A 13537-nucleotide genomic window follows, 5' to 3' on the forward strand; every position below is an offset into this window, starting at 1 on the left:
ACAAGCATAAGGGGAAGCACATGGGGATGTGCTTATTAAAAGTGATCTCCCTTCAATGTGTAGAGGTTTTTTCCCTCATTGCTGTGCACTTTGGGGGGAGAAAAAATTCATGAGGGGTATAGGCTCCAAAACAAACAATATTTACACAGTTGGGGGTGGGGTCGTTACAAATGGTATTAGTCATGCCCTAGCCGGAAGTGTGGGCCCCACATGAGAGGACGCGTGTGCCCATAAGAGGGGTGAATTGTGAAGGACCAGTGGGAGAAGTAATCCTAGAGTCCCACATCGCTAGGGAAGCACATGGGAATGTTCTTGTAAGAAGTGATCTCCCTTCAATGCGTAGAGGCTTTTTCCCTAGTCTTGTTAGAATCACTAAATCTATCACAGATAGAGAACAAAGGGCTTATACAACAGTTCTCGTCCAAGTTTACCCTTTAGATAACACAATATATGACAAATTGAATTGAAGTGAGGTTGATGGGGAGCATACATATACTGACTAGCCACGCCAACAGCATAAGTAAAATCAGGACAGATAATAGTAAAATAAATTAACTTCACAACCAGTCATCAACATCAGTAAACAAGTCACCTTGCTAACCATCAGGGGAAATGAAACCCTATTCTAGAAATTCCAAAATAAATACAAAATAATAATAATAATAAATTCTTCCAATAACCATGGACAATTTCCCACATTACTATTCTACCTGTTCAAGGTCCATGCTTGGTTCAGGTTACTGGAGGCCTCCCCCCCTCGCCCCAAAAAATATCTCTTAACCACTTAAGCTTTTGGACTGAATGTCACCAACATGGCGGACCTTGATTTGACTGGGCGTCAATAACATGACTTTGTAATTCATTATCATATAGTAGAACAATGTAATGAATTGTTTCTATTATATATATATTCCAGCTTTACATTGTTAGGAAAAAAAATTACATAATTCAGATGTTAAAGACCTTTTATAGGCCAAGTTCAATGACTGATTTTGGAGCTGTGAGCTTGTGTCTAAACACCATTGATTTTGCAGGCAATTTATGAGGTTGAGTTACCAATGGGTTGGGAATGGATTGATGATTGGCATTTGGACAAGACATCTACCAATGATGCTGATGGTTGGGTTTATGGTCCAGATGTTCAAAGGCTAAAATGGCCCGATTCTTTTGATCCTTCAAAGTTTGTGAACCACGCAAGGCAAAGGAGATGGATCAGGAGTAGAAAACAAATAATAGGTGAATTAAAGGACATTTCTGTAGGACTGCTGAAACCTGGAGACACTGTTCCTCTTCCTCTGTCGGGTTTGTCACAATCTGGAATGTATGTCTTGCAATTAAGACCTTATAGTTCCATTAGTCCTAGTGAATATACTTGGAGTTCTGTGGTAGATAGTCCTGGTCAAAAGGATTCTGGTAAGCCAAATGTATGTTCTGAACTCTCTGTATCAACCCTTATCGAGTCTGAGGAGCTGTTATACTGCACCCGGATAAGTGGAACTTCAACAAGTGGTTCACATAAATTGTGGTTCTGCTTGAGCATACAATCAACAGAGATTGCCAAAGACATCAATTGTGATCCTATTCAGGACTGGACTCTTGTCATCAAGTCTCCACTGTCTATTACGAATTTTCTTCCCCTTACAGCTGAATATTCTGTTCTTGAGATGCAACCAAGTGGTCATTTTGTTGACTGTTCTAGAGGAATATTTGGTCCAGGAAAAACTGAAAAGGTTTACAGTGCTGACATAAGAAATCCGTTGTTCTTCTCACTACTTCCGCAAAGAGGATGGCTTCCTATGCATGTAAGAGTTGTATTCTTGTGCTGTTTCTGCTGGAATGTTTTCTTTCTTCAGATTTAGGAGTCACATTTGACCCTTTAATTTTTTTTGGTTGTTATAGGAAGCTGTTCCTTTATCTGATCCTCAACGAATTCCATCTAAAACATTAAGTTTGAGAAGTTCAATATCTGGAAGGTTCCAATATCTGCTTCACACTTTATCTCACACTTCTTTGTTATTTTTTAGTCTTTTCCTTATTAAGTTCCGTGTATTGTTTAACTTTTGCCTATATATTGAAGTCTTTTATTTTTTATTTTTTCTATTGTGCTCCTAAATAATGACATATTCAGGATCGTTCAAGTCATTCTTGAGAAGAATTATGACCAAGAACAGCCATTGCTGGCAAAGATCGTTAGAGTCTATGCTCCTTATTGGTTTGAAGTTGCTAGATGTCCCCCACTTACATTTAGGCTCCTAGATTTGTCAGGGAAGAAAGATACAAAGAGGATTGGTCTTCATTTTCTGTCTAAGAAGAAAAACGAAGTATTATTTGAGGAGATAACTGAAGAAGAAATAATTGAAGGTTGCACATTAGCTTCTGCTTTGAATTTTAATATGTTGGGTCTCTCAGTGTCAATTGCCCAATCTGGCCAAGAACATTTTGGACCTGTTGAAGATCTTTCTCCTCTTGGTGACATGGTATTTTCAATATCAATCCTATTTGATTCCATCATATGTTCAAGCAAAGGTAGAATGTTTGTTAAGAACAAATTTTCTTTTGTCTTTAGGATGGGTCATCAAGTCTCTATGCTTATGATGCTGATGGCTACTGCATACAGCTTTTTATCTCTACAAAACCATGCGCTTATCAATCTGTTCCTACAAAGGTAGCTAAGAAGTTGGGAGCTTCATATAAATCATGTTAAGTTATGTAGTTTCTGACTTGTTATCCTGTTCTTAGGTAATTTCTGTCCGACCATTCATGACATTTACAAACAGACTTGGCCAAGACATATATATTAAGTTTTGCAGTGAAGATGCACCTAAGGTTCTTCGTGCTTCTGATTCAAGAATATCCTTTGTACATCATAAAACAGGTGGTTTAGATAAGCTCCAGGTTAGTAGACTGGTTGCTGTTGCAGTACTGTTAACCTCTTATGCATGTTTCACCACTCATTGGTGTGCCTTTACCTACTTAAAGATTTTTTACTATCAATTTACCTTGAAATATCACACCCTTTTGAATTTGATATTATATCAAGTTTTGAATGCTTTCTTATTATGGGATTGTGTTTGGTAAGCATCTTGAGAGTGTATGGCTAGATATTTAATTTGGTTGCTGTGGCAAGAGTTCCTTGGTAGAAGTGTGTAATGGCTCCCATGATAAGTGGGTATGTTGGTTAGATTTAGAGTTTGGTAGTCTAAATGACGAAAGTTTTGTACTCCTATCAAAGGGATTTTGATGAATAAAATTTCTATTGAAATTGTCTCCATGGTCTGGTGGTTACTCTGGCCAACCCTAGTTGTTGACTTCTAGTGGTTTTCTCATGCTGCTTGCTAACTCCAAGCAAGCCTAGGTTCTGACTTTTTGGTTATTTATCTTTAATTTTCCTGTTATTTAGTTTTTCTGTTGCAAAATTTTGGTTCATCCTGCATAAAATCTGGTATAAGAGCAAAATCCAGTCCATAGAGTGGTTAGAGAAGCAATATCCACTTGGGAAGCCTAAGGTTAAGGCAAAGTCCAAGAAGAAGTATCCATGGTAGTTAATTATGTTTTTATATTTTATTTTATCTTTTATTGGTTATTCTAGAGTCAAGGATATTTTAGTAATTCTATAATTGTTGGGTACAGACCTTTGTTGTGGGCCCTTAGGTTTTATTTTATAAAGTAATAAATCTTATTTAGTTTATGGGTATTTAATATTTATGTGTGGGCTTTGGTTGAATTCAATTAGGGTTTGGTTTACTAGTGAAAGTAGGAGTCCTAGTTCTATTAGAAGTTAAGATTTTGGGTCTATACAAGTGTGTGATTGTATTCAAAAAAGGAGTTGATCAATAAAATATTTAGTGATTTTTAGCATTGAGGCATGTTGGCATTATTGCATTTCCTTTCTTTTCTCTCACTCTTTTTCTTTCTTTTTGATATTCTGTCACCATGCACAGATGCCGTGCATGCACATGTTCATGCTACTGTTCATATACACTGTTCACAGTACTATTCACTGATTGTGGGGAAATTTGATTTCCGTTTTTTTCCCCCTTTTCAACCCTAAATCATGCTTTTTTCTTCCCGACTGAATCCTATTCATTCTTCAACGCTAAACACCCTTTTAAAAAGTTCTAGACCCTTGATCCCCAAATCCTCCTAAACCTTAACCCTCCACATGCACATGTAGACAAATTCCCTAATTTATCCTATGTCAACTCAAAAAGCTGTCAAACAAGATTCACAGAGAAGGGAAATAAAAGAAATCAAAAGAAAACAAGGGTTAGATTAAACTAATAAAATTTGATAAAAAGTTGCATGGCTATTGCTGTTATGAGATGTTATAAGATTGTTCTTCAAATCTTGAGGAAGACCCCTTCCCATTTAAATTGCCAATCCTTTTAAAGTTAGGTGTGAAACATGTGGCATTTGTCTGATTGTTTTGTAGTTTACATGAGTTTTCTGGGACCATTGGATTTTTTAAATGCTATGTGTCTCACTTCTTGCTCAAAATTTGAGGGAATCAGAGAATTTTAATGGTCGGGCAGCTTCTCCGTTGTTTGTAATTCCATTTTTTATGTATGAAATCACTAACTTTTATGTGCATAGAATATCCCTCCCATTCATGATTATTATATCTTTAATGATCTTAAGGTAATCATTGTATATTAATTTGGTCAAGTTTTCATAACATACGTCAGGTCCGATTAGATGATACCAATTGGTCATTTCCTGTACAAATTGTAAAAGAGGATACCATATTCCTGGTTTTGAGGGGGCCCAACGGTGATCGAAGATTTTTGCGAACAGAAATTCGAGGTTATGAAGAAGGATCACGTTTTATCGTTGTATTCCGTCTTGGATCAGCCAATGGTCCTATCAGGTGCGTTTCCTTCAAGCTTAGTTATGTACATAGCAAAATAAAAATCCATGTTAGGAATCTACCAGTGCTTCTACACACACATTCAGTGATTCACATGCAAAAGATTTTCTTAAACAGAATTGAGAACAGATCACGTGGTAAAACAATCAGCATTTGCCAATCTGGATTTGGTGAAGATGCCTGGATTCAGTTGCAACCTCTTTCAACCACCAATTTCTCTTGGGAGGATCCCTATGGCCAAAAATTCATAGATGCTAAAGTTGCTGGTGATGATAGCAATAGTGTCTGGAAACTCAATTTGGAAAGGAGTGGATTAATTTCTGCACAGGAGCAGGAACTAGGATTGCGTTTCCTAGTTGTTGAAATGGATGATATCACGGTTGCTAGGTTCATGGATGGCAGGACACCAGGGTCAAGTTCACATGAAGAGATTACGAGTCCAACACTGGCTAGAATCCATGGAAATTCTCAAATAAAGAGCATGGTGCAGAGCAATGCTGCACCTGTGGAGCTCATAATTGAGTTGGGGGTTGTTGGGGTTTCTGTTGTTGACCAAAGACCAAAAGAGATTTCCTACTTGTACTTGGAGCGAGTTTCCATTTCATATTCAACTGGCTATGATGGTGGGACAACTAGCAGGTAAGGGAATTTTATGCATGTTTTAGTCCTTTTTCCCATAACCCGAGGCACAGAAAAAATTCATGGCTTCTACTTCTCTGTAGTCACAATGAGCTTATGAGTTTTCTCATCATGATTGAACTAATAGTCTCCCGTACTCCCACAAGATACGCAATTTAGGGTTATTGATTTTTCTGCTTTCTGTTTATCTCCTTTTGGGTGATAGTAGACCATTTGACTGCAAAACTTTGGATAGTTCCTTTGTCCGGTGGGAAACAGTCCACACATTGCAAAGAATTTTTTTTTTTTTTTTTTCAGATGATTTACATAAAATTGTGCTGATTTAATCGACACTGGTACATTCGGTTGTTTTGTGGGAGAACAAGATAAGGGTGCAATGTTTCATGAAGTTGCAAATGTTATCCCTGTTTCCCTCCATCTTAGATTGACTGTTACTAGTCCTGTGTTCTTTTTATTGTGGGTGAATATCATCAAGGCAACATTGTAACTTCTTTTTTCTTTTGAAGTGGCCCCAAGGAAGGGGGAGAGGAGTTGGGGAGGAAAGAGTGGGACAATAACCATTGGACTTAGAGCATTGGTGTCATTGGAGTTCACCTGTGGTTTTTTTTTTCTTTCTTTATCTCTTTATAATTAGTATATTCTTTAATAATGATAAAATATCACCTATTGCAAGAGCTTAATATTTTTCTGAATATATTTTATAACTTTTTAAATGGGAGGTAAAGTAGAAACAAGGTTTGAACCCAGGATCACTTGCTCTACTTTCCTGATAAATCCCCACTTGTCTTAAAAGTCTAAGTTAAGAAATGATAAATTTAATCTTTTAACCATTATTTTTTTTTTTTGAGAAGTAATCTTTTAACCATTATTATAACCAAATAGAAACTTGTTGGGTCTCTTTTCCTTTTTGATGTCTTTGGATGGAGGTAGACCGTCAAATATGTATTGATTTGATATGTGTGTGAGCCTGTGTTTGTGTCTACAGTTATAGATAACAACAAGCCAATCCTTCTTGTGAAATGAGAGAATTCCTAGTTTTTAAAAATTGTGAATTTAATCATTATTCTCCATTCCTTCTTAGGTGTGGGCTCAAACTCCCCCTTAATAAATGGGCCCAACATGCATATTTTTTTACTTTTAAATTGAAGGTAGAGTCGAAGCAGGGTTCAAATTCAGGTCTGGTTCAATGATAAATTATCACTTGTTCTAAAAGTCTATGATGTTAGAAAATGGTGAATTTAATCATTTAACCATTATCTAACCAAATAGAAACTTATTGGGTCTCTTCTTTTTTTTCTGGGTGGTAGACCTTCAAATATGTGTCTTGATTTCCTGAGAGCCCATGTTTGTGTATAAACAGTCATAGATAACAATGAGAAAATCCTTTGAGTGAAATGAGAGAATTCTCTCTGTTATTGTTGACTATGCAATTTCATCTCTTAATTGCGTTACATTAATTTTATTATGATGCTTCATCTCTACAACTTCTGTGTCTTTCGTTTATGCTAGGTTCAAACTGATACTGGGTCATCTGCAGCTGGATAACCAGCTGCCTCTAACTCTAATGCCAGTGCTCTTGGCTCCTGATCAGACATCTGATGTGAATCATCCGGTGTTCAAGATGACTATTACAATTCGCAATGAAAATAGCGATGGCATACTGGTCTTCCCATATGTATATATTCGGGTAATGCTTCATTAAATAGAATGCTTGGGGTGTAGTTTACTACATTGTATACATGAGAAGGTATATGTCCATCATCTCATCATCACCCATGTTGACATAATAGGTAACTGAGACTTGTTGGAGGCTGAATATTCATGAACCAATTATTTGGGCACTGGTGGATTTCTACAATAATCTTCAGCTAGATCGCATTCCCCAAAGTTCAAGTGTCACTGAAGTTGATCCTGAGATACGTATTGAGTAAGAAATATGGCTTTCTTCCCACCAGTTGAATTGTAAAGTATGAAAAATTAGGGTTAAGAGAGAAGAAAAGAGGAAGAGAAGAATAGAGAGACAGATACAAAAGAAAGAAACAAAGGTTTAGGGAATAATCAATCAAGCCGATACCTTAGAACATATTTATATTAGAATTATATGGCAAGATTACAAGAATACCCTTACGCTAATATAAAATAACAAGTGAATTGAAAAAAATAACAACAGTAATTCTAACATCACCATAATTTACCAGAGGTGCAGTTTCAATTTGATTGCCCAAAAGATTATCTTGATATGCAATTTGGTCAGACCTGTTGGCTGAGTGGTGTGCAAGATTTTGTATCGTTTGCCAAAATATCCAGCAGCTGCTGCAGTCTCTGTGATTTCTATTTTATCATGTGTTTGTTTCATGTATTCTCCTACCACGTGCCAGATAATTTGCATCATTGACTATCTAGGACATGGGAATTAGAAAAGAACTAAAGTTGTCAATATTATGTCAGTACATGCATATGAATGGTCTTGATAACAATTTTGCAATCCCCCTCCCCCCCCCCCCCCATACCAGTCTTTTAACCTCTGGTAATTTATAGTTTCTTATTTATAATAAAGTTGAATATAAAAAAATGTTATTTCTCAATGATTGAATAACAATTTCTTATGATGTAAGTAGTAGGTTTCTTGCTAAATTTTTTCTCTACTACTGACAAAATAATATTTTGTGATTAGATTTGGAGATCTTATGATTCCCCCCCCCCCCCCCCCTTTTTTCAGCCTAATAGATGTTTCAGAATTAAGGCTGAAGTTGTCACTTGAGACAGCACCAGTTCAGAGACCAAAAGGGGTTCTAGGTGTGTGGAGTCCCATCTTGTCAGCTGTTGGAAATGCATTCAAGATTCAGGTCAGGTGGCTGACTTATCTGGGAAACAGATTGCTTCCATATTGCATATTCTAATTCCTCCATGTTATTTATAATGGGAAGTATGAGATGTTACCAAAATTTGATTTCCTTTTATTTTCCTGGATGGAGTTGATTTATTTTAATAAAATAATATGCAAATGGTTTAGATAATACTGTGTGGTGCGCAATACATGCATTTTGGCCATGATGACCTAAATTTTATTTCCCTTTCTTTTCCTGGATGGAGATGTTCTGTTTGAACAAAGATAGATGAAAAAGTTGTAGATAATACTCTTTTAGATTTTGGTGTTCATTACAGGCATTTTGGCCAAAATTAGACTTTACCTCCTGAACAATTGCTATAAGCAGAAGCACTTTCCTTATGGCAGTTTGGTGGACCCTAGTATTCTGTTCTGCCCACATCATTCCAACTTCCAGAGAGTATTAGTCCAACAAAGAATTAAATCTTTTTCCAGATTTCTTTAGCATGCAATTGGAAATATGATTCTGCTCTGTTACAGCTCTGCAAATAGATACATTATGTTTAGCTTGTGAATCCCACTGCTGTCTTTAAAATATATTTTATTTCTGATAATTCACCAATTGTCTCAAGTGCTTAAGCTGTTAAGCTTTTAGGAAATGGTGGATTTAATCATTTAACCATAATTCTAACACTCCCTCTCACGTGTGGGCCCAAACTCCCTCTTAATAAGTGTTTGCTTGAAAACAACTTATTTAAATTTTTGCTTAAAATACTGTAGATAAAAGGTAAAATTTTAATAAAATAAGTAAGTTACTCATTTAGGACCCACAAATAGTAGGAAAAATAAGTAATAAGTTGGATTATAAGTGCATCCCAAACGGGCACTAAGTGAGGCCCAACATGTGAGCTTTTAACATTTTAAATGGGAGGTAAAGTGGGGAGAGGGATTGAACTTATTAAATTACCCATTGTCCCAAAAGCTTAAACTATTAAGAAATGGTGAATTTAATCACATATCCACAATTCTAACACTCCCCCTCATGTGTGGGCCTAAACCTTCCCTTAACAAGAGAGGGCCCAACACGTGAGATTTTTAACATTTTAAATGGGAGGTAGAGTAAAGCTAGAGATCAAACTCAAAATCTCCCCTCATGTGTGAGATCAAACTCCCTTTTAATAGGTTAGGCCCAACACATGAGATTTTAAATAAGAGGTAGAGTGGATGAGGCAGGGAACGAACTAAGGACCTCATGCTTTGATACCAAGTTAAATTATTGATTCTCCCAAAAGTTTTAGCTATCAGAAAATGGTGAATTTAATCACATAACCATAGTTCTAACAGAAGCAATGTAATGACACATCGGGAGTGGCTTAGAGCACCTGCTGAATGAACCAAATTTACCTGTGGAAGTCTTCACCCAATTGCATCTTGAGCAGTGTTGTGGCAAAGTACCATTCACCTAAGTGCTGAAGGCGAGCACCTTGGGAAACGTTCTTGATGCTTGAAGCAATTGCCCCTCTAAAAGTTCCTAAATTTTAGTGATGGACTAAATAAATAATTTAGTGAAATGGTTTGTTAGGCTTCAGTAAAGGGATAATTTAGCTATTTGCAAGAAGGGAGTCTATAGAATCAATAAAATTAGGTTGTGTGGTGGGTCCTAACAAGCCAACAAAAAGGCAAAAAAAGTCTGACGTAATAAAATAAGGCAGATCACAGGTGACGTGTTTATTGGACCAGCTTCTATCTATTATTGTACAAACTCACTCAATTAATCTTCATAATAACATTCATAGATTGAGTTCATAATATGTATATTAATTATTTTATCTACATCAACAATGAAAAAGTTTTAGTCCCAAAATTTTCGGGGCTTGCTATGGATCCTCAACAAGATTTGTCAAGGTCAATCACATATATTCTTATCCTCCATTGTATTCTATCCAAAATCAGTCTTTATTTTTTCCTTAATTAACATGTCTTACTGGTGCATTAATCTCTCTCCTCTACCCATGAACAAACCATTTCAAGCGACTTTTTCTTATCTTTTCATCAATAGGGATTACCCCTATCTTTAAGCTGAGGATTTCTCCATTTTGAATCCTATCTTTCCATTTATTTCTATTATCCCCATCTTAGCATTCTCATTTCAGCTACACTCTACTATCTATCCAGTAACAATTCCAGCTACCATTTGTAATTGCTGCTGAGACTCTTGGATGTAAGTTAAGGACAAAATTTTATACTCTTCTTTTTGCATTTTGTTTAAAGTAGAGGACCTCTGGAAGTGTTAATTATCATACTGTGAAGATTTCAGTTCCCATCACCAATGTAACACTTGATATGGCCTAGCAACCTGCCTGAACTTGAGAATTGGTCCCAAGTAAAATCCATTGGTCCTTGCAACAGGAAAAATATCTCAAAGGAAGAAATAATATAACTTTGTTAGATTATGGTCAGGTTTAGCGATTAAATTATTCATCTATTAATAGTGCGAGCTTTTAGGACAATTAATATAACGAAATTTATTTTCTAGTTTCAGAAACAATATTGTCTCTGATACAAGACATATCTGTTACCATCTTATAAACCTAGTGGCCTAGTGGTTGGAGGCTTGGGATGAGCTGTAGGCCCAGACATTCTGGGTTTGATCCCCCAATGGCACTTCTCCTGGATTGCCTGATACATGATTCTGGCGAGTGGGGTCATGTATCCATGGTATACTCTCCAGGGGTGGGTCCTAAGGGCCCTTGGTGAGGTTCTATGTCATCAAAAAAAATTATATAAAAATATTTTATTTTCTACCAGTGTGTGTTTTGCCAATCAAATTCTGTAGTATTTTGTACGGGCACAATAATAATTTTCTTTTATAAAAAAAAAAAATTATGCTACTTTCTTTTAACATCTCAAGGAGAAAATTTACTATATAAGTGTGAGGTTAAGATACAAGTTATTCCTTTTTTTTTTTTTTTTTTATTTAATGCTGCAAACTCCATTTTCTGAGTTAATGACTAGAATTGGAGATAACACTGAATGTTGCAATATTTTCCTTAAAGATGTTATTGATATATGGTTACTGGTCCCTATAACATTGGAATTCCTTTATTCCAGGTGCATCTAAGGAGGGTAATGCAGAGAGACAGATTCATGCGGAAAAGTTCCATTGTTCCTGCCATTGGAAACCGAATCTGGAGGGATCTGATCCACAATCCTTTACATTTGATATTTTCAATAGATGTTCTTGGTATGACAAGTTCAACATTGGCTTCTCTTAGTAAAGGATTTGCAGAACTTTCAACAGATGGGCAGTTTCTGCAATTACGTTCAAAGCAGGTAAATTTTTCTTTCTCTTAAGCAGCAGACCTACTAGTGCAATGTAAATCAGAAATATGATACAGTATGAGATCAGGTCTGGTCAAGGAGAATCACTGGGGTGGGTGATGGGATTATTCAAGGAACTGAAGCTCTTGCACAAGGTTTTGCTTTTGGGATGTCTGGAGTAGTTACAAAGCCTGTAGAGAGTGCCCGAGAGAATGGTGTTTTGGGCCTTGCTCGTGGGCTTGGACATGCTTTTCTAGGATTTGTTGTACAACCAGTGAGTGGAGCATTAGATTTTTTCTCGTTGACTGTTGAAGGAATTGGTGCAAGTTGTTCCAAATGCTTAGAGGTATTCAGTAGCAAGACCACTTACCAAAGAATCAGAAACCCAAGGGCTATCCATGCCAATGGTGTACTTAGAGAGTATTGTGAGAGAGAAGCTACAGGACAGGTACAATTGCCATTGCTTTTCTGTTAATTTTATGTGCTATAATGAATTTCTTTTCATTTGCATGTAACTCTTCAGTAGAGTACCCTGTACACTTTACAACCATAATTAGGAATAGTAAATCAACCTTCTATATAGATTTTGAAAGTTGAGAGGTGAAATATTGGGCTAAATCTGTGTGACTTAGTGGCTTTGGAGTTCTGAAATTACTATATCTGCAATTCTTTACTCAAAATAACAGCATGCTTTAGATACTTAAAAGAGATGTATGCATGTAATTTGAATCATTATCTGTCGGTTGATCAATTGTGTTTGTAGGAAATCTGTCAGTAAAATTCTTGATGTTTCTTCATCTCTCTCTCTTGTTTCTAGATGATACTGTTCCTTGCAGAAGCAAGTCGGCATTTTGGTTGTACTGAAATTTTCAAGGAGCCCTCAAAATTTGCTTGGTCTGATTATTATGAAGAGTATTTTTTTGTTTCTTACAACATGATTGTTCTAGTGACCAATAAACGAGTCATGCTGCTACAGGTTAGCAAAGGACTCTTATCTATTGATACCTTATTTATTATGTTTGAAGTCAGTTACCAAACATTAAAAATAAATAAATGGACTGTATGATTTATGTATGCTTGATATTCACTCATGCTTTCTTTTCTTCAACTTAGTGTCTGGCTCGAGACAAGTTAAATAAAAAACCTTGCAAGATTATGTGGGATGTTCCATGGGAAGAGCTCATGGCAGTGGAATTGGCAAAGGCAGGATGTAACCAGCCTTCTCACTTGATCCTCCATCTCAAAAATTTTAGAAGATCAGAAAATTTTGTCCGAGTCATCAAGTGTGGAGTTGAAGAATTAGAGGGAAGAGAACCTCAAGCGGTTAGGATCTGTTCAGTAGTACGTAAGATGTGGAAAGCATACGAGTTTGACAGGAAAATCCTAACTCTAAATGTTAGTCGCAAGCATAAACTTTAATTTCTTGTGAAAGAGTCTGTTGATATTCTGAATAGTATTTTCCATTCTCAGGTTCCTTCAAGCCAAAGACATGTGTATTTTGCTTGGAGCGAAGCTGATGGGAGAGAACCACAAACTCCAAACAAATCTATTTTAAAGTTGAGAGGGCTCTCTTCAAGTAGTTCTGCATCTGATGAGAGAAGATTTGTTAAACATAGCGTCAACTTTTTGAAGATCTGGAGTAGTGAACAAGAATCAAAAGAGCGATGCACATTGTGCAAAAAACAGGTTTTCTACTAATTACCTTACTGTACTTATTACCATTCAAGTTTTTTTTTTCCTTCTCCTGCTTAATTATGCAAGGCATTAGAGATTTTACATTTCTGTAATGCTGCAGTCACAATAAAGAAATGTCATTTTGTTTTTCAGGTTATGCAAGATGGTGGATTGTGTAGCATTTGGAGACCTGTTTGCCCAGATGGGTA

General features: G+C 36.3%; 1 protein-coding gene across 1 annotated transcript in view; it reads left to right on the forward strand.

The window, feature by feature from the left end:
• LOC142613845 (uncharacterized) overlaps nt 1-13537 on the forward strand; it is an 83714-nt gene that overhangs the window by 68135 nt on the left and 2042 nt on the right. The window contains exons 47-62 of the mRNA XM_075786358.1: nt 1035-1802; nt 1900-1973; nt 2129-2477; nt 2567-2665; nt 2740-2895; nt 4686-4867; nt 4985-5506; nt 7016-7193; nt 7297-7433; nt 8226-8352; nt 11445-11666; nt 11743-12102; nt 12472-12630; nt 12768-13049; nt 13125-13340; nt 13482-13534. Coding sequence (XP_075642473.1) covers nt 1035-1802; nt 1900-1973; nt 2129-2477; nt 2567-2665; nt 2740-2895; nt 4686-4867; nt 4985-5506; nt 7016-7193; nt 7297-7433; nt 8226-8352; nt 11445-11666; nt 11743-12102; nt 12472-12630; nt 12768-13049; nt 13125-13340; nt 13482-13534 — 3884 coding nt within the window. The remainder of the gene's footprint in view (nt 1-1034; nt 1803-1899; nt 1974-2128; nt 2478-2566; nt 2666-2739; nt 2896-4685; nt 4868-4984; nt 5507-7015; nt 7194-7296; nt 7434-8225; nt 8353-11444; nt 11667-11742; nt 12103-12471; nt 12631-12767; nt 13050-13124; nt 13341-13481; nt 13535-13537) is intronic.

Source organism: Castanea sativa, chromosome 10, assembly GCF_040712315.1.
Source record: "Castanea sativa cultivar Marrone di Chiusa Pesio chromosome 10, ASM4071231v1".
Lineage (NCBI taxonomy): Eukaryota > Viridiplantae > Streptophyta > Magnoliopsida > Fagales > Fagaceae > Castanea > Castanea sativa.